This window comes from Panthera tigris, chromosome B3 (assembly GCF_018350195.1).
Source record: "Panthera tigris isolate Pti1 chromosome B3, P.tigris_Pti1_mat1.1, whole genome shotgun sequence".
In the NCBI taxonomy this organism is placed as follows: Eukaryota; Metazoa; Chordata; class Mammalia; order Carnivora; family Felidae; genus Panthera; species Panthera tigris.
The window spans coordinates 11,750,591-11,772,188 of NC_056665.1; the positions used below are offsets into that span (position 1 = coordinate 11,750,591).

The 21,598-nt window shown below is 48.1% G+C and overlaps 1 protein-coding gene across 1 annotated transcript in view; it reads right to left on the reverse strand.

Annotated features, from left to right (window-relative positions):
* Nucleotides 1-6,301, reverse strand: part of FAM174B (family with sequence similarity 174 member B) — a 33,578-nt gene extending 27,277 nt beyond the window's left edge. Inside the window, exon 1 of the mRNA XM_042988129.1 lies at nt 5,943-6,301. Coding sequence (XP_042844063.1) covers nt 5,943-6,301 — 359 coding nt within the window. The remainder of the gene's footprint in view (nt 1-5,942) is intronic.
* Nucleotides 6,302-21,598: the final 15,297 nt, after the last annotated feature.

A 21,598-nucleotide genomic window follows, 5' to 3' on the forward strand; every position in this document is an offset into this window, starting at 1 on the left:
GGGGTAAGCAGAAAAGTCTTCATTCCTTTTCAAAGACCTGGGTTAGATTTTTTTTTTAATTTTTTAATGTTTATTTATTTTTGAGAGAGAGTGTGTGATTGCGGCAGGGGGGGGGGGAGGGGCGGGGGGGGGGCGGGACACAGAATCCGAAGCAGGCTCCAGGCTCCCAGCTGCCAGCACAGAGCCTGATGCGAGGCTTGAACCCACGAACTGTGAGATCATGACGTGAGCTGAAGTTGGACCCTCAACCGACTAAGCCACCCAGGCACCCCTACCTGGGTTAGTAAATTCACGGAGCTTCTGGGGTCCCAACGTCTTCAGGACGTGGCGGCATGCACCTCTGCCACTGTGGCAAATGTGACAGCCAGGCAGTGTCAGACCACCGAGGATTCATCTTCCTCCCCCGTCCTCCAGGAAGCACCAAAACCCTCCTTCCAACATAAGAGGATTTTGCAAAGCTTTTGAAATAAGAAATGGCTGGGAATGCAGCCAGCAGAGATCTGGGAGAAATGTGGCCTGGGCAGTGGAGCTCGGAGACTCGCCAAGATGGGGAAAGGATCCCCATGAGGAGAGGAAAGTCGTGGCTGAGGTGGTAGTTTCTCTGCCTCGTCTCCACCCCGGTCATAAGACACCGGAGAGGAGAGCCGGATTCCTCCCAGATTGCAAAGGGTAAATGTCAGACCTGAGAGAGCATGTGGGGCACAATACTGGCTTAAGTTGTGTTATCCCTGGCTCCATGCAACCCACCAGATATTTCCAAACATCCAAAAGTTAGAGGAATTGCCGTTTTCTACTTCCTAGACAGCCTCCTTGTTGCTTCTCTTCTAGCTCTCAGAAACAGATCAAGTAAGAGACCTGGGGAGGCAGCCCCACTACCAGCTGGGCAGAACGTGTGGACACACACACACACACACACACACACACACACAGAGTGAAGGTACCCTGCATCCACACTGCCTTTCTCTCCTTCCAATTTTGTCTCCTCTTAAAACAGTGTTGCTTAATGATTCAAACACATGAACAAGGTGTCAATGATTCTGCAGATGGCAGGATCGGCTCGATTCATAAGTCCGGGAAGAGGGAGCTGTTCAACCTCAGTAGAAAATGGAAAAATGCAAAACAAACCAATGAGATTCCAATGACACCCACCTAATTGGAACAGTGAGAAAGCCAAATGGTACTAATACTCGACAGGATCGCAGAACCCTCAGGCACTACAGGAGGAAGGGCAAACCGGTACATACTCCAGAGAATCATGTATGAGTCACCCTGGGGCCCAGAAACCCCACATGTACACCCCAGGTGCCCCCACACAGGTCCCCGAGAAGACATGTCCCAAGCCACAGCAACGAGCTGAGTGCACAGACAAGGGACAGCTGAAAAGAACATATGTCTGTTGTAAGGAAACTCAGAGCATGTAAAAATTTTTATTTTTCAGGTTATATAAAAACATAACCTGAAAAATAATAATCACCCACATCCAGAAATGTGCACACACACAGATTTCTTTGCATACTCATTGTATGTATATAATTTATGATTTAAATGCCATCGTACTATCCATACTATTTTGTAACCCGTCCCACTTGATAATAGCTGTTAGATCAATGCCATCATTTTTAACAGCTGTACCGTATTCCACATGTTCCATAAGTTATTTAACCAAGACCCAGTTGTTAAATACTGAGGTTATTTAAATCCTTTTACTACCAAACAGAACTGCTCTGAACCTTCCTGCCCATGGACCTTTGCTGCTTCTTCTAATTAATAAAATTGGAAGAAAAATGGATCACAGTGAAAAACGCGTGTACCCTGGGAATGGAATTGCTTCATTAAAGGTATCTATATATTTCACTACAATATACATTCTGTGCTTTCCTTTTCTTTTTTTAAATTTTTTTAATGTTTATTCATTTTTGAGAGACAGCATAAGTAAGCAGAGGAGGGGCAGAGAGAGAGGGAGACACAGAATCCAAAGCAGGCTCCGGGCTCTGAGCTGTCAGCACAGAGCCCGAGGCAGGGCTAGAACTCACGAACCACGAGATCATGACCTGAGCTGAAGTCAGATGCTTAATAGACTGAGCCACCCAGGTGCCCCTCTGTGCTTTCCATTTTAACAGTTTCCTTGACTCCACATTTTTCCTGCTGTCTGGCCAGGTGGCTCCTTCAGGGAAAACACACAAAGGGGCTAGCATTGCTGCTTGGTAAGCAATACCCTGACTATACTCTTCCTCCCTTGTCTGCGTTGTTAAGGAAATGGAGAGTCTCCATCCAAATATATTCCTACCTCGCAGGCTTCTGGCATGAGCCAGGCATCTGGGCACAGAGGACATTTTGAGAAACAGCAGTAATATAAAATACTTAGAGGAGTTCAACATTCATTTGCTAACAACATCTTCATTAGATGCCAGCTTTGTGCTTGGAGGCTACCTGGTGCCAGAGAGGCACAGACGATCAAGGGCCAGCCTTGCTCTTGGGAGTCCCCAGGCTGGAAAGCAGAGGGACACGTTCAGTGACTGTCTCGACTCCACGTAGGAATTTCCAAACTCCAGAGGTGCTCAGGGAGCCCTGGAGGGCCCTACTGGAGGAGGTTTCTCAGAGGAGGCAACAGAGGAGGGCAAAGAGCCATGAGCTGGCCGTGTAGTCTCGGTGGCAGAGGGGGCTCCAGGCAGAGGGTCAGAGCGGAGCAAGGCAGGCAGGTCCCAGGCCACGTGGCACCTCTGGAGAACCTCTGGGAGCCCCGCGGGGCTGGAGCGGTGGGCAGAGCTGACACAGGGACTCGAGAGAGAGGCAGAGCCCTGTTCATGAAGAGCCAACATAGTCTGCAGCCTAAGGAGCTTGTTTGGGGGTGGGGGGAGCAGGTGGGCAGAGGAAGGACAAGACCAGAGAGGGAGGATGGACGGGGCGGGGACAAGGCTGGCAGCAGGGGCACCAGTGTGAAGGCTACTGCTGTGACTTAGAGACAAGGTAGGGAGGCAAGCCCAGCAGAAGTGCTGGCAGGAAGGGGAGTCTGGGTGGCTCAGTCGGTTAAGCGTTAGACTTCAGGTCATGAAGCTCAGGTCATAACCTCACAGTTGGTGAGTTCAATCCCCACATCGAGCTGTCTGCTGTCAGCACAGAACTCCTTTGTCCCCCTCTCTCTGCCCTTACCCCGCTTGCTCTGTCTCTCTCTCTCATTCTCTCTCTCAAAAATAAACATTAAAAAAAGAAGAAGGAGAAGGAGAAGGAGAAGGAGAAGGAGAAGGAGAAGGAGAAGGAGAAGGAGAAGGAGAAGGAGAAGGAGAAGGAGAAGGAGAAGTACTGGCAGGTGGAGAAGCCTCCATGGGGGAAGAAGGGATGTGGGCCCAGGCGAGATAGCCTCAGGGTCACTCGAAGGGTGGAATGGCCAGGACTCAGTGACTACACGCTAAGGATCTGAGAGAGGGAACACATAAAGCATGACACCCGGCCGGGACAGCAGGTGGTCGGGGAGGCCCGACGAACCGAGCCTGCCAAGGGCTGTGGAGAGGAGGAAAGCTCACGGTATAGACCACGAGCAAGATGGGGCGCTGGCGCTGCCTCAGCCACAGATTTATAGCACATTCTAGAATCTAGTGGGCAACTCACTCTACTCCCTGGAATGTGACTTTCTCCTCTGCAAAGGACCACATGGGGACTGTGTACCACTAAGGCCCTTCCCAGCTGTAAAATGCTTTAAGCTCCTGTCGGCATCAGAAACCGGGATGCCAGTGGTCCACCTGCAAACTCACCCCAAGAAAGACACCTTCCATGGACGAAGAGGCAAGTCATATATGACCAGCTTCTATAAAATCAGAACCTTCCTCCTACACGAAGCAAACAAGCAGACGAGGCCTGAGCAACAGGCAGCTCACATCTGGCCACATGCTGACTGCCTTTCTCCCCCACCCCTTGGTAATAAGGAGCAGACTAGCAAAATAGTTCAAATGCCTTCTTAAAAAGCACACTGCCTTGTAGGCTCAGAGGCCTATTTTGAGCAAAATGTTTCAAACCTCTGTGCTCAGAGCCAGTCTAGGCATCAACAGCTCACTCCAGCTGAACCATCAGGGAGTCCGTGAAGGACTCTGGTGCATCCGCTGGATGCCAGGCCAGCATCCGGCACTGAGATACGAGGGGGGACTGGACATCCCTGTCTCCCAGGCCTGTCTGCTCAGAATGGGAGCTTGACAGCAAACCCAGCCACCCAGCCCTGCGCAAGAAGGCTTGTACGGAGGATGCGCAAGGCTAGCGCTGGGGGAAGCCAGAAAAGGAAGTGGACCTCACTCGAATGTCCAGAAAACTACTCAGAGGAAGGGGCATGGGAGCTTGATGCAGACCTGGAAGGTGTGCCACAGGAGCTGGCCCAGCAGTGGGAAGGCACAGGCCAACCATGGAGCATAAGGAAATGAGCAAGGGATGGAGAGAAGCTCAGAAGGGCTGGCTGATGGCCACAGGATGGGCTGGGGCCAGTCTGTAAGAGCCCTGAAGGCCACACCCAGGTAGCAGTACAGGGAGCCACCGAAGTTTGCGAGCAGAGGAGCGAAGGCAGTGGAAAGGATGGGGTGAAGAGGGGCAATTCAATGACCAAAGTACATCAAGGGGACCAGCACAGTGAGGAACAACATGGCCGGGACCAGGGCAGGGGACAGAGGGGGGGGTGGATGTGGGAACACTATTCCCCTTTCTCCATTTTCTCAGGACCACTGGCATTTAATCCTACAGACCAGCAAGGAAACACTTGGACACAGAGTTGCACAGCACCAACAGCAAACCTCAACAGACAGCCCGACCCTGCCTTTCCAGGTCTGGTTTCCATTCCTGTGCTGAAAATGCTCCCCCGAGGAGAGCCCCAAGGAGCCCCCAGAGGAGGGCCCCTGGCCCCAACCCTCCAACAGCTGATCAAACAGCAAAGCATACTGTGTACACTTCAAGGGGAGTGGGGTGGGCACGGAATAACTCACACACACACACACCCAGATTTCCAGGTGGCCCGTCTGAGCAACAGGACACATTTGCATCATTTCCTGCAAAAACAGGATTTCCCAGGCATTCAGAGAAAATGTCCCCCTTGCATTCGCTGTGGTCTTCTCCATCTCTGCTCCAAGGACCCAGGGTCCTCCTTCCTTATTTCCCATACACTTTCCCCCTGAACTTGAGCAACCTACAAAAGCCTCCCCCAGACCCTCACGCCCTAGTAAGTCTTCACTGGGGCAGCCCCGTCAGACAGGAGCACAGGAGAGCCATTTGTATCCCCCAACAGTCCCTCAGACCACCAAGGGTCGCCAAGCACCCACCCTGGTGCCCAGCTCCAATTCCTGGTGCAAAGTCACCTCCAACACACGCCCCGGGCGCATTCCATCCTCGATGCTTTTGTTGTTGCTGTTGTTGTTGTTTTTGGTAGCACAAGGAAGGAAAAGGAAAAGGGCAGGTGGGGCACTGGGGAACGTTCGAAGCAAAAAAAGGAAAGAACAGCAAGATGGGTAAAGTTGAAGGCAGACGGACTTGGGCTCAAATTCTACCTCCACCACTGAGTTTACTTGGATAAACTACCCCGCTTTTCTGGAGGTTTTTTCCCCCATCTGTGAAATGGGTGTAAAAATAAATTCCGTGTAAAAATAAATACTGAATTAATTACCAGAATTGGAGCGCTACTGTTAGCTTAAGCGCTAGCAGAGAGTTCAAAGGAATCCAGTATTCACGACAGCTATCGTTAAAGGGGGGAGAAAATTTATAAAACGTTTGGGGGGTGCGGGGCGGTCGGCAGAGCGCACGCCCGCCTGGTAGGGCCGGAGACGCTCGGCTGGGCTGGCTGGAGCGCACCGAGGCCCCGAGCGGAGCCGCGCGCCCGGAGCAGCCGTGCGCGCGGGGGTGGCGGGCGCGCGGTGACAGCAGGTTGGCGGGGCAGGTTGGCCCGCGGGGGAACGACAGAGAGCGTGCGGACCCACCTGAAGACGCGCAGCAGCAGGCAGGCGATGAGCAGCGCGGTGAAGGCGCACGCCACTATCACGGCCGCCTTCAGGGTGGGCAGGTCGCGGAGCAGGCTGGAGATGCGGGTCACCAGGGCGTCGCCGCTGCTGTTGGAGCTGCCGCCGCCGCCGCCCGCCGCCGCCGCCGCGGCCCCAGACCCCGTCCGGGTGGCGTTGCCGGGCCCCGGGCCGGGCGACGGCCGCGGCTGGCGCTCGGCTTGGGGCTGCGGCGCCGGGGCGGACTCGGCTCTGCGGGCGCGGGCGGCGGGCGCGGCCAGGAGCGCGAGCAGCAGCAGCAGCAGCGGCAGGAGCGGCGCGGGCGGCGGCGCGGCGCGCATCGTGCGGTCGGGCGGCGCCGGGCCCCGCGGGGCGCGCGCGCGGCGGAGCCCCGGTCCCGCACCGGCGCCGAGGCCTGCACCCGGGGCTTCCGCGGCGGAGGCGGCTGCGCGGTGCTCGGCAGGAAGCTGCGGCGCCCGGAAGAGCCCGAGCCGCAGCCGCCGCCGCTGCCACCAACACGTTGCACGGAGTCATTCGACGGGCCGCGGCCCCACGTGGGCGGAGCAGGCCACCCGGGCCCCGGTGCGGGCTGTGCCCCGCTCACCGGCGGCTTCATCCCTCCCCCCCCCCCCCGCGCCAACCCCACCCCGGGGAGCCCGGGACCCCTGCGTGGAAGCAATCACGGTCAGGCTCACTATTGCGCCGGCCCTGTGCTTCGGAGTTTACGTTTTATTTATTTCATTTAATCCTAAAGCCCCTTTAGGAGGCAGGTAATTCTTTATCCTCATTTAATCGTTGATTTAGGACCCAGAGAGCCAGCTCACAGTAACCCAGATTCTGTCAGACTAAGAACCAAAGCCTATGGGACGTCGAGGTAAACCCCCATTTTACAGATGAGGAAACAGACCTCCAGGGTGAAGGGTTTGCCCCATGCCCTATGCGTTGCAGTATATTTTAGTATCTCCCCAATTTACCTCTGTGTCTCCTTTCTTATGTTCTCAGTTTTCAGACATTTTGCATCTCTGCTTATGAACTGGATTGGGAAGTGCGTTCCTGCCTTGAAAACTTTGCTGTGGAACAGTAGTTGGGGACATTAACAGGCTTCCTCCGAGACCAAAGTTTTAGGCTCCAAAAGTAATTGGCTGCCTCTGGTTTGGAAGCTACATGATGCGGAAGTGGAGAAAGATCATTGTGGAGGGTCCAGTGTGAGGCCCAAAGGTGGGAACTGAGGGCTTTCCTGGAGCATTAGAAACTACACTGAGGACCTGCCACCTTTCACTTTGAGGACCAAATGTGGCAGTAAACTCTCTAATGGCAGTTGAACAGGTAAGGACACACGACAAGGATTCCCTGACCTTAAACAGCTCTCTCCTGGTCCTTCTAGGGAAAGAGACAGATAAAGATAATACAGTGTATCAGTTAGCTGTTGCTGCCTAACAAATTACCTCAAAACTTTGAGGCTTAAAACAGCACACATGTATTATCTCACAGTCTGTGTAGGCTAGGAATCTGAGCATAGCTTAACAGAGACCTCTGTTTTAGGATCTCTCAGGGGTATATGCAGGTTAGCAGGTGCTGGGGTCTTATCTGAAGGCTCAAGTGGAGAAGGACCTTCTTCCAAGCTCCATCAGTGTTTGTTGGCCAGAAGAAACTCTTCACAGACTGTTGGACTGACAGCCTCAGTTCCCTACTGATGATGGCCTGAGGCTGCCCTCAGTTCCTTACCATGTGGGCCCTTCCAATATGGCAGCTTGCTTCATCAAAATGTACAAGCTTGGAAGCCAATAGGAGTCTACTACCAAGGCAGAAGTCACTATCTTATGAAACCTTATCATAGAAGCAACATCCCAGCACCTTTGCTGTATTCTGTTGGTTACAGGCAAGTTACCAATCTTGTCCACACTCAGGAGGAAGAGATTACACAGGGGTGTGAAAGTCAGGAAGCAGGGATTATTGAGGCCATCCATGAAGATGCCTGCCACTGTATGTGATACATTTTGATTCAGTGGGATGAACAGTAATCGGGTTATCACCCAGCAAATACTATTTGAAATGTATGTTGAGTATTTTGGCGTGCCCCAGTGGTGATAAATTTGGACAGATCACATGATTCAGGTCTCTTCCATCTCTAAAATGCCACGTTATGGCATGTCAGAAATGTTGCTTTGGTACAAAGCCAACATTATCATATCAGCATGACAGAATTTATAAAAAGAAGTTCCTTAAAGAGCTTACTCTGACACCCATGACTTTACAGCACAGCGTTCAAGGGCATAAACCCTAGACATCACAGGTTCATATTTTTGTCCTTATCCGAAATTCCTGTGTAGTGGAGCAGAGAGGTCCTGAGCTCTGGAGTCTCTCAGCCAGGATGAGAGGTTTAAGCACGGAGTGGCCTCGGTCAAGGTGTTTAACCATCAAATCCAAGTTATTTTTAATGTCTACAATACTTAGCTCAGTAAGGTCACTGGAAATATCCATAAGAAAGGAGAAAATATTAGTACCTTATCCTTCTTTTGCTATAATTCCTGGACCTGTGTAGACTTATTTTGATTATTTAACATTGACTTACCACCAAAGATGTAAAAAGTATAAATGTTAGATATTTTTAGTAAAGTGAAACTTTAGAATCTCTCATTCCTCCTATTTGCTGCATAAATCATCATAACAAAGGACTTATTTATAAATTGCCCTAAATTAGAGTTCCTTAAACATTTAGATTAAACCATCCATAGACAGTGACATTTTTAACGTGGAACACAGATGACCGGCCACAGAAAACTCTGGCTGATTTCAGAAAAGGGGAGTTTATTGGAAGCATGTTGGGTTGCTTCTAGAATCAACTGGTAACTAGAGGAGAAGTTCTAAAAGTGTGGTCTGTGGACCCCTCAAGTCTCTGAGATCCTTTCAAGGAATTTCACTGATGGGGTGAAGATTAATGCCATAATAATACTAAAATATTATTTGACTTTTTCACTGAGTTAACATTTGCACTAATATTGCAAAAACAATGGTGATAAAAACCGATGGTGTCTCACTTCCCCAAAGAAGACATCCAGATGGCCAACAGACACACAAAAAGATGCTCATCCTCACTTACCAGGGAAATGCAAATCAAAACTACAATGAGCTATCACTTCACACCGGTCAGAATGGCTAAAGTCAACAACACAAGAAACGACAAGCGTTGGTGAGGATGTGGAGAGAGAGGAACCCTTGAGCACTGTTGGTGGGAATTCAGCCACTGTGGAAAATAGTGTGGAGTTTCCTCAAAAAGTTAAAAACAGAATTACCCTACGATTCAGCAATCGCACTATTTTTTTTAACCCAAAGAATACAAAAACACTAACTAAAGGGATACATGGACCCGTATGTTTATAGCAGCATTATCTATAACAGCCAAGATATGGAAGCAGCCCAAATGTCCATCAATTGATGAATGGATAAAGAAGATGTGAGACTGTGTGTGTGTATACACACACACACACACACGAAGATGTGATATATATGATGATGTGATATATATATAAAAGAAGATGTGATATATATAATATTATAATGGGATGTTTTATATATATATGATGTGAAATGTTATTCAGCTATTAAAAGGAATGAAATCTTGCCATTTTCAAGGACGTGGATGGAGCTCGAGAGTACAATGCTAAGTGAGATAAGTCAAAGACAAATACCATATGATTTCACTCACATGTGGAATTTAAGGAACAGAACAAATGAACAAAGGGGAAAAAAAAGAGACAAACCAGAAAAAACTCTAGGGAACAAACTGATGGTTACCAGAGGGAGGTGGGTGGGGGGTGGGTAAAATAAGGGAGGAAGATTAAGAGTACTTTGATTATGATGAGTGTGGAGTAATGTATGGAATTGTTGAATCACTACATTGTACATATAACACTAATAGAACACTGCCCATCAAGTAACTAAAATTAAAACTTAAAAAAAAAGACAACTGATGGTGTCTTATCATGTATCAACACAAACTATACCCATAGTAATTGAATTCTTCACAACCATGCGCGATAGGGAAAAAAAAAAAAGCTATAGCCATGAAATTATTAAATCTTGACCCTTGGGAACAGAACATTTTAATATTACATGTGATGAAATGGAAAGTATGAATAAGTCACTTCTGCTGCACACTGAAGCATGATGTTTGTCTTAAGAAAAAGCACATGTGCCATTCTTAGAGTTGCAAACTGAACAAGCCACTTTTTTCACAGAATACCATTTCCAATCAAAAGAGTGCTTTTAACCTGGTTTTTGGCAGGCATTTTCTCAAAAATGAACAAGATGAGCCTGTCACTCCACAGATAATAACTGACTGCATTGTAGCCAATGATAAAATTCAAACCTTCGAGTGAAAATTTGAATTCTTAGAAAACCTGTCAATTAGGATGCTCTCTGCAGTGAGCTAGACCGCTTCCCAATCCTTCAAGACTTTTCTGATTAGCTTTCGAATTTAGATGTTATATAATGATATATGTCAACATTTAGAAGCTCTGCATAAATCAGCAAACCAGTTTTTCTAAACGGCCAATGTGCAATGTTACAAAATCATGCATGGGGTAGGGGTCGGGGTGGGGGAATCATGTGTGGGTAACAGATCCATTCAAAGTGCAAGGTAAACAAACAGATTTTGAGGAAACAAAGTGCAGCAGTCCATTGTCATGGTTTTAGATTTCACATTGTAACTGATGTTTAAGAACGACTAGTTGTGGGGAGCCTGGGTGGCTCAGTCCGTGGAGAGCCCAACTCTTGGTGTTAGCTCAGGTCATGACCTCGAGGTTTGTGAGATCGAGCCCAGCATCAGGCTCTGTGCTGACAAAGTGCAGCCTGCTTGGGTTCTCTCTCCCTCTTTCTGCCCCTCCCCCACTCATGCGCACACACGCACTCTCTCTCTCTCTCTCTCTCTCTAAGTAAATAAATAAACATTAAAAAAAAAAACTTCTAGTTGCAAGTTCAGATGCAGTATCAAAGAAGAATGTCTATACTATTTGAAGACTATTAAAATTCTCCTCCCTTGTCTGAGCACGTATCTGGGTAAGGCTGGATTTCCTTCATATTCTTCAGATTCGCAACAGATTGAAAGCAAAAGCAAATATAAAGACCCATTTATCTTCTATTAAGTCTGATATTAAAAATATCTACAAAAATAAAAAGGTTGGGGCGCCTAGGTGGCTCAGTGGGTTAAGCGTCCGACTTCGGCTCAGGTCATGATCTCACAGTTTGTGAGTTCAAGGCCCGCATCAGGCTCTGTGCTTACAGCTCAGAGCCTGGAGCCTGCTTTGGATTCTTTCTCTCCCTCTCTCTGCCCCTCCTCTGCTCACGCTCTGTCTCTCTCTCTCTCCTTTAAAAATAAACATTAAAAAAATTAAAAAACAAAAAGTTAAACAATGCCACTCTTCTATTTTTTGAGAAAACTTTTGAGAAAACAGTTATTTTTCCATAACAATGTTATCAATGTTAACATATTAATGTATTTGTAATTTTGTTTTTAAAATGAGTTAATAGGGGCACTTGGGTGGCTCAGTCAGTTAACTGTCCAACTCTTGGTTTTGGCTCATGTCATGATCTCACGGCTTCGTGGGTTCAAGCCCCAGATCAGGCTCTGCGCTGACAGGACAGAGCCTGCATGGGATTCTCTCTCTCTCCCTCTCTCTGGCCCTCCCCCACTTGCGCTGTCTCTCTCAAAATAAATAAATAAACTTTAAAATTTTTTAAATGAATTAATAAGTATTTTTAAGTTTTCTCCATTTTAAATTTCTAACGTGGTATGTGACTGGCTCACTCAGTGGAACGTACAATTCTTGGTCTCCGGGTCATGAGTTCGAGCCCCAGGCTGGGGGTAGAAATTACTTAACATAAAACAAATGTTTTAAATGTCTTAAAATGTCTTAAAAATGTTTAAACAATAAACTTCTAATACAGTAAATATCAATGGGTATAACCTAAGGTCCTTCATCTTTATTAAGACTAGAAATCAAGAAGGAACCAAAACATTCAGGGACTAAAATTCTATTTGAGAAATGCTGAGCTTAGAGAATCAGGTCTGGAGGAGAAAAGAAGCGAATCAGTTAGGATACTTTCTGCTATGGGAAACCGAAAACTCCATTTGGGGGCACCTGGGTGGCTCAGTTGGTTAAGTGTCTGACTTTGGCTCAGGTCATGATCTCCCGGTTCATGAGTTTGAGCCCCGCATCAGAGTGAGAGAGCCTAAAGCCTGCTTCGTATTGTCTCCCTCTCTCTGCCCCTCCCCCAATCATACCCTTTGTCTCTCCCTCTCTCTCTCTCTCAAAAATAAATAAGCATTAAAGAAAAGAAACTCAATTTTAACTGATTTAAAGGAAAAGGAAATCTTTTCTCTCACATGAAGAAAGTCCCAGATGGGACTGCTCCAAGGTTAGTTGACTCAGCAGCTACATCACATCAAGGACCCGGGACCCTTCCACTCCTCTGCTCTGCTGCCCACAGCTTTGGCTTCAACCCTAGGAAGGTGGTCACAAGATCATGACAGTGACAATCAGAGTGGCATGTCTTCTTGTCCACATACAGCAGAGAAGAAACAAGAAAGAGAAAACCTTCTGCTGCCCACGGAATATAAACCCTTCTGTTGGTCTGACCAGTCCATCATGAGTTAGCACCCACCAGGGGAATGCCATGCACTGATCTGACTGGACCTGCCTTGGAGCTGAGGTCTGGGAAGCCCCTTGAGGAAAACTAAAGGAGAGGGAAGGTTCTTAAGAGAGGAGGAAGGGAAGAAGTAGATGCCACATAGGCTGCAACTCTCATTCCAACGGGCAGGAAAACAGAGACGTGAGTCTGGCTGGGCTCCTAGTGCCAAGGTCAAAATCAGACCCCAGGAAGGATCCAGCTAGCAAGCTACTAACCAATGGCTCTGTCCAGCAGATGTTCTGCTGGTTCCACCACAACTACTGTCTCCTTTGTCACTGGACCATAGATGCCACTGCCATTACCACCGCGGCAAAAGTGACCTTGAATTGCATCACTTGAATCCAAAGTCCCGGGCTGGAGCATCAGACTGCTTTACCTAAGCCGCATGTCACTGTCAGGAGCAGGAGAGGGCATGTCCCACCCCCTTCAGCTCCCACGGCAGAGGCGTGACCCTTCCACCAAGACTCACAGCCCTGGAGGAAAGCCACCCAAATAAGGACATCTGGATGCAGGTGGCCAAAAATGACAAGTACTCCCTTTGAACAGATGAAAATTCTTCAGAAATAACTCAGATCAAACAAGGATAGATAGAAAGGTAGATAGATGATGGATAGAGAGAGACAGACAGACACGGATGAGATTCTTATATACACATACTTTGGGGCGCCTGGGTGGCTCAGTCGGTTGAGTGTCCGACTTCGGCTCAGGTCACAATCTCGCGGTCCGTGAGTTCGAGCCCCGCGTCGGGCTCTGTGCTGACAGCTCAGAGCCTGGAGCCTGTTTCGGATTCTGTGTCTCCCTCTCTCTCTGTCCCTCCCCTGTTCATGCTCTGTCTCTGTCTCAAAAATAAATAAACGTTAAAAAAAATTTATATACACATACTTTATATATACATACAAAGCTATGCTTATTTACTTACTTATTTATTCATAGCAAGCACAAGAGAAGTCATTTAATTCCAGTATACTATTTACTAGCTGTGTGCCCTTGCTTAAACCTGCTATGTCTCTGTTTGCTATCTGTAATACAGGGATAATAAGAAAACCTACCTCATGAGAATATTGCAGAGACTAAAGTATTTGTAACATGCTTAGCACAATGTCTAGAAATGTTCATTATTAATACCAGAGCAGTGAAGAAGGAACATTGACATGGCAGAAAATATTTTTAAATTTTTAAGTTTATTTATTTATTTAGAGAGAGGGAAGGGGCAGAGAGAGGGGGAGGGAGAGAATCCCAAGGCTCCACACTGTCAGTATAGAGCCTGACGTGGGGTTCAAACTCAGGAACCTCGAGATCATTACCTGAGACGAAATCAAGAGTCAGACCCTTAACCGACTGAGCCACCCAGGCACGCTGACATGGCAGAATATATTTAACTGAAAATTGTTTTCTCAACCTTCAAGGCTCACCAATAGCCAAGGAGGGGAGTTTCTTATTTCCTGCTGGGGACACCTCCAGGGTCAGGGGCTGAGAAGCAAAACTAGTTACCTTAGGTAACAGCATGGATGCCACCTTTGACCTCAGAGCAAGACAACTTCTGGACGTGTCTCACCTATTTCCCTATCAGCCCAGAGGCAGTGAGTCTCAGGCAAGTACCCTAAACCTTCAGAAGACAGATCTGCTCAGTCCTCAGGCCACCAGAGAGAAAAGTTTGAAGGAAAATATACATCTATATAATTTTTAACCAACATATTAATAGTAACTATCCCTAAGGGTGTTGTCATGGGGCGTTTGTATTTTCTTCCTTTCCTTACCAGAATTTTCTAGTCTCTAAAATAAATACATATTAATTTTGTTATCTTGATGTGTAATAATATATAATTATGTATTCATATATTATTTATTACATTTAAAATATACACTATATATTTTAATGATTTTGTCTAAAACTGATCATGACATCACTCTTTTTTTTTTAACGTTTATTTATTTTTTGAGAGACAGAGATAGACAGAGCATGAGCAGGGGAGGGGCAGAGAGAAAGAGAGAGTCACAGAATCCAAAGCAGGCTCCAGGCTCCCAGCCGTCAGCACAGAGCCCGGCACGGGGCTCGAACTCACAAACCGTGAGATCGTGACCTGAGCTGAAGTCGGAGGCTTAACCAACAGAGCCACCCAGGTGCCCCTCAATCATTCTTTTTAATATGACTTTGGGAACACGTGTATACAGATGACCTGAGATCACACTTCAGAGTGTGTGTACGAGGAAAACGTGAAAGGTGGGCTTGGGAACCTCAGGGCTGCTCAACCCCCAACACTCTTTAGTGAAAATAATTTTTCTCTCTCTTTTTTCAAGGTTTTATTTTTAGGTAATCTCTATACCCAACACGGGCCTTGAATTTACAACCCTGAGATTAAGAGTCACATGCTCCACTGACTGAGCCAGCCAGGTGCCTGTTAGTGAAAATAATGTTTTTTATGTTTATGTTTGAGAGAGAGAAAGAGCGAGAGCAGGGGAGGGACAAGGAAGGGGTAGACGGAGGATCAGAAGCGGGCTCTATGCTGACAGCAGACAGCCTGACGTGGGGCTCGAACTCACGAACCACGAGATCACAACCTGAGCCGACATCAGATGCTTAACAGACTGAGCCACCCAGGCGCACTGAAAATAATTTTTAACAAAAGACTTCATGAGGATAAAGAAGTTCCAGATAATAATGGCCACTGTTCATTGAGCTTTGCATGCATGACGGCACCGAACCATCCAACCCCAGAGGTAAATAAACATCGGCACCCCTGTTTTACAGATGAAGAACCCGGGGCTCATCTGCCTTCTCAATTTAGGGACTCGAGAGGGACACATGTGCTCGGGCAGTAGGAGAAAGGTCTGGCCTGGTGAGGGGTCCCCTGTAGGCTGGGGAAGCAGCGACCAGCTACCCTCCTGAAGGGCACTCATAGCAAAGGACTGGAGAAGGCCCGGCGCTCCTCGGCCAGAAACCCAGGGGAGCAGTCCATGCTGTCTCGGCCAGTCTTTCACTTTTCCTTATTCCATCAGCAGAGCTCATGTCATCTGGAAGCTTCTTTCCATGGCAATGGATTTTTTTTGCGTGTGCTCCTGTTATGAGCTAGGCGCTGCAGGGAGCGAAGAAGCATGTGACACGTGGCCTTTGGCCTTAATGAAAGCCATTCCGATTTGCAGACAAGACCTATCGGCCACTAATCTAATCACCAGTGAACAAAGTTTCCAGACCTCAGAGAAAGGGGTCAGGGAGAGTCGATAAATAGGTTTTGGCTGTACTACACAATCACTGCTAGGGAAGTTTGGACAGGAAACTCATTTACAGAGTGCGAGCTGTGTGCCAGACCCACTTCACACACTCCCTCTTTCCGTCCTCGCAGCAACCTCCGTGGCCTGTGGTCCCCCTGGGGACCTGAAGCCCTGAGGGGTCCGACGACTGTCTGAAGCCACACCAGTTGGTACCAAGGGGCAGAGCCCGATCCCCACCCCCGGTCTGTCCGACTCCTAATCAAGTCTGAGACCCCCTCCAGATGTCTGTTACTCAATTAGAAATGTCCTGTGAGCCTCCAACGTGCTGTGAGCATCAGAGTGCATTTAGGAGAGTAATGCTGGTGTGGTGGGAGAAGCTTCTGGAACCCTGTTGCACAGGCCTCAGCCAATGGTATAAAACACACGCCTGGAATACCAGTAAATGTCATGCTCAAATCAGAGTCAACAATAAGCTCTTTTATGCACAGTTTCATCACCCATGTGATAAAAGGGATCATACTTCTCTCACCGTTGAGTTCTTGCGGTTTCCTCCCGCTTCTCGTGGGTGGGTTAGGAGGCCTGGAGGGCCTGCTGGGGGACAGGGAGCTGGCTTCCCAGCCGTTCTGTCCCTGTGCCCCACAACCAAGTGGCCAGGAGGGACGGAGGGCCATGCTAGGTGGCTCTCCCCCTCCCCTCCACTTGCCAGGGCAGTCAGTGTCCTCGTCACCAGGAGGACAGGTGGCCGCATGCGTGCCACAGCTCTGGCACTGCCACACTCTCCAGCTGAGAAGAGAGGGCACATAAAAGTGGGCATCCGAACTAATGCAGGAGGGTAACCAGCTCTCCAGGGCACCGGCATCTCAGAGAGCACTCAGCAGGCAGGATTTTGCCTTTTAAAGTCAAGCTAGTCCCGGACAAACCAAGAAAAGTTGGTCACCTCACCCAACCTCTCCTAATATGACCTCCTGCTCTTGTCTTTCCCAGCCACACGAATGCCCCATCCAGTGTGGTCCCCGGAGGGTAGGCTTTGCTAACAGCTAACACCCTCATCACCGTTTCCTCGGGCTCAGGAACTTAATGTAGTTGTGTCATTTAAACCTCAGCACAGGACCAGGGAGAAATTACAATGTCACCTCCTTTCACAGATGAGTAAACTGAGGTTTAGACAGGTAAACAACGTATATACAAATAGCTCCATAAAACAGCTTCTGCCCACCACCAAGTTTACTCTGCTTTCTGAAGTTTGCCAGAGTGACAGGGAGGGAGGGTGGAAGTCAAGAAGGATTCAAGAAGGAAATTAGGAAGGAAGGAAGGAAGGAAGGAAGGAAGGAAGGAAGGAAGGAAGGAAGGGAGGGAGGAAGGAAGGGAGGAGGGTAAGGAGGAAGGAAGGAAGGAAGGAAGGAAGGAAGGAAGGAAGAAAGGAAGGGAGGGAGGGAGGAAGGAAGGAAGGGAGGAAGGAAGGGAGGAGGGAAAGGAGGAAGGAAGGAAGGAAGGAAGGAAGGAAGGAAGGAGGAAAGGAAGGGAGGGAGGGAGAAAGGAAGGAAGGAAGGGAGGAAGGGAGGGAGGGAGGGAGGGAGGAAGGAAGGAAGGAAGGGAGGAAGGAAGGGAGGAGGGAAGGAAGGAAGGAAGGGAGGGAGGAAGGAAGGGAGGAGGGAAAGGAGGAAGGAAGGAAGGGAGGAAGGAAGGAAGGAAGGAAGGAAAGAAGGAAGGAAGGAAGGAAAGAGGAAAGGGAGGGAGGGAGGGAGAGAGGGAGGAAGGAAGGAAGGGAGGAAGGAAGGGAGGAGGGAAAGGAGGAAGGAAGGAAGGAAGGAAGGAAGGAAGGAAGGAAAGAGGAAAGGAAGGGAGGAGGGAAAGGAGGAAGGAAGGAAGGGAGAAGGAAGGATGGGAGGGAGGGAGGAAGGAAGGAAAGGAGGGAGGGAGGGAGGGAGGAAGGAAGGGAGGAGGGAAAGGAGGAAGGAAGGAAGGAAGGGAGGGAGGGAGGGAGGGAGGGAGAAGGAAGGATGGGAGGGAGGGAGGAAGGAAGGAAAGGAAAGAAGTTTGGACAGAAGGAAGGGAGGGAAGAGAAGAGGGAAGGAAGGGGGGGAACAGATGTAAGAAAGATGGAGAGAGGAAGGAGGGTAAGAGAGAGAGAGCAGGAGAGAGTTGGGAGACTTGATCATCCTCCCGGAGAACATGCTGCATCTGGGCAGCCCCTTCCGAAGCAGGCACTCGGTCCCCGTCCTCGACTTGCTCCCCACTCGGCTCTCCGGGGGAGCTGACAGAGCACCAGCTGCAGCTCATTTTACTCCCCGCTAGAAATGAGGATATTATCATAGGATATTCATGCCTATTTTTATAAATAATTCATCTTTTTTTTTTGCACGAAAAGTTAAACAGCCTGAAGCCAGAACATTTAAAAGGAACGTTGGTGCCTTATTCATAAAATAATAATGTGCTGGTTTGCCAGACAGTTTGTGAAAGTCCCAAAGCTAAAATACACCGAGTTCTGGGGCTATTTTTAGCCTGGAAAAGGCCTTCCGATGTCTTTCTCAGTTCACACTTGATAAGGGCAGTGTTATGCTTTCTCTGAATGCGGGCTTTCCCAAATCAGTTACATTCACAGAGGGAAATCTAAAAGACAACTTGGCAAATAGCATATTTATAAAATCCAGGCCCCCGGTACACAAATGCTTTTTTTAACTCCACAAAAAAATAAATCATAAACAAAAGGATAATGGAGTCTAGGGTCAGCCACAGCTATGGAAAATGGGGCCACAGATTGTTAATGTTTACGTGAGCCTTTTTCCCAAGGCTGACAGGGAGAGTTCTTTTGCAGAGACAGCATTTCCAGAGTTGGAAACGTTTAGAAACCACTGGCAGACAATAAGATTTGGGCGTCCGTGTGACCATGGGTCCTCCCTTCCCCTTGACATTATGTCTTTTACAAGATCTTTATTTTTGCCACCTGTGATGATCTTTCAACTACTAAGATTACTCTCGCCATATTATCTTCAGGGGAACACACAAAGACTCATAATGTTGGTTGCCTGTGACACAGGGTAACCAACAACTTGGTTGGTGACTGACGGTTTTCCTGGAACGCGGGACTCTCAGGGCTAAGCCAGAAAGTCCCAGGCAAAGCAGAACCAGTTGGACATCCCACCTATGCTGAGGGACTCTGGATCACTGGGACCCTGGGCGAGGGAGAAAATGGTGACGATATACCCTTACACACATTTGGAATACTGAACCATGTGAGTTTATTACTTGTTCCAAAAAATAAGTTAAAAATGTTTTGTTAAGAACTAATCACCATCCTGTGTTTTACAGCAAGGTGATACTCTCGAGCCTGCCCAAAGGAGTACAAACCATTAAACTCCATCCCATGGTATATGCTCCATTGATCAAGTTTAATCCACACAGCTAGGTAGGACTAAAACGCAGCACCACGAAAAAGCAACTGAGCTGACGGATACCTACTGAAGCCATTGTCTCTAAATCTGACGACAGGTGAAACATCTCGAATGTTACATGATTTCACCTCTTGGAATTTGTGGTAAGGAAATAAGAATTAGCTTGGGTATTTGGTAACCAAAACATCTGTGGCAGTATTGTTAGTGATTGTAAAAAGACAGAAATGAGGTAAATGTCTAACAATAGCAGCTTGCCAACATAAATAATAGAATGTCCAGACAGTAGAATAATATGTAACAATTTTAAAGATTTTATTTTTTTAAGTAATTGCTATACCCAATGGGACTCGAACTCACAACCCTGAGGTCACGACTCACATGCTCTGCCAACAGAAGCCAGCCAGGTGCCCGAAATGATGCTGTAGAGGAATCTTTTATCCTGAAATATGTTCCTGATATATTAAGTGATACATTAAATAATAAATATATTAAAAGCAGGTTACAAACTATGCATGTTTTGATCTCACTTTTATTTAAAAAGAAACAGAAAACAATCTAAAATACTAAAGTGCTGGGGTGCCTGGGTGGCTCAGTCAGTTAAGCATCCGACTTTGACTCAAGTCATGATCTCATGGTTTATGGGTTCATGCCCCACATCGGGCTCTGTGCTGACAGCTCAGAGCCTAGAGCCTGCTTTGGATTCTGTGTCTCCCTCTCTCTCTCTCTGCCCTTCCCCACTCACACTGTCTCTCTCTCTCTCTCTCTAAAATAAATAAACATAATTTTTTTTTTAAAAAGTATCTTTGTTTCTTGTCTGCATTTTCTGATCTTTCTGAAATGGTATGTATTGCCTTGTAACAATAAAAATGATACATTTTGAAAATGAAAGTATAGGCCTGGATCTATTAAGTATTATGGAAATGAATGAAGCAAAGGTTATTTCACATCCAACTTTCCCCCACACAGCAGTCTGTGCTACCAGGACGTGCGATAAAAATGTTTTAATAGCATGTTTAAAAATGTGCTGTTACTATCAGGTGAGAGAGCTCTTTACTAAAATGAGTTAGACCTCTACAAATGGCCAACGATAGTTTACGAGACCCGTGCAAAATTAACATTATTACATTTAAGTTCTGCTTCGTTTATTATTCCGTTAGTTCCTAAAATATATACTCCAAGGGACTTTACCATGATTCACCCAAAGAACTCAAAATTGTGCAAACTTCTGTAATACTCACTCTCACAACACCGGAAGGTAAGTGGGGCTCTCGTGGTTATTCCATTTCAAAGATTAGAGGGGCGCCTGGGTAGTTCAGTCGGTTACGCGTTGGGCTTCGGCTCAGCTCACGATGTCACAGATCGTGAGTTCAAGCCCTGTGTCAGGTTCTATGCTGACAGCTCAGAGCCCGGAGCCTGCTTCCGATTCTGTGTCTCCCTCTCTCTCTGCCCCTCCCCGACTCGTGCTCTGTCTCTCTCTCTCTCTCTCTCAAAAATCAACAGTAAAAAAAAGAGAGAGAGAACGGAGGCCTAATGAGGTCATGTAACTTGCCCGGGGCTGGACACGGGTGCCTGCAGGCCTTCTCTCCCCGAGGCCGGCCTCTCATTTGCTGGCCTCCATCTGGTTAGTATTGTCAAACCATGGAAACGGTGGGCCGTTGCCAAAGAGAAATATTTCTATCAAAGTTTCTCCAGTGTCCCCTAGGAGACCCCCCAACAACCAGTGATGACATAATACTGGCTGATGGTGCCCTCCCGGCCAATCACGCTGCGGCAGAAGGCACCACCCAGCGAGAAACTTTCTACGGGATTTCAACAGGACACAAAGCCCTGGGGGCGTGATGTGGGGGGGCGTGATGTGGGGGGGCCCCCACCCCTGAGCCCGGGCTGCACCGTCTGTCCACGGCTCCTCTTGCACTGCCGTGCTGGTCTCGTACACGTCAAGGTCACATCCATTCGCTTTCTTCTCAAAATGAAGATTCTGACAGGGGAAGACCAGCTGGGCCGAACTAAACAAGCCACAGACTTCTTTCTCCAGCCAAGTGGAGGGTGAGGAGGGGGGCAGCTCACCCTCTGGGGGGCTGTTGGTAAAATAAATAGCGAACATCGTGAGGCCAAATCCAGCCTGCTTGACGAGAACACACCAGCTATTGTCTCTGTGTTTCAGGGTCTGCACTTCCAAGCGGGAGCCACCCCCCCCCCCAACCCGCCCACCTGTGTCCAGAGACACCCCTCCAGGCCTGTCCTGCTGTGATTCCCACAACTGGCATCATCAGCCTCCCGCCGGAGGCCCGAATTAGGTTGCACGTTTGCGAAAGTTCATGTTTTGATTCCCAGGCAGAGCTCTTT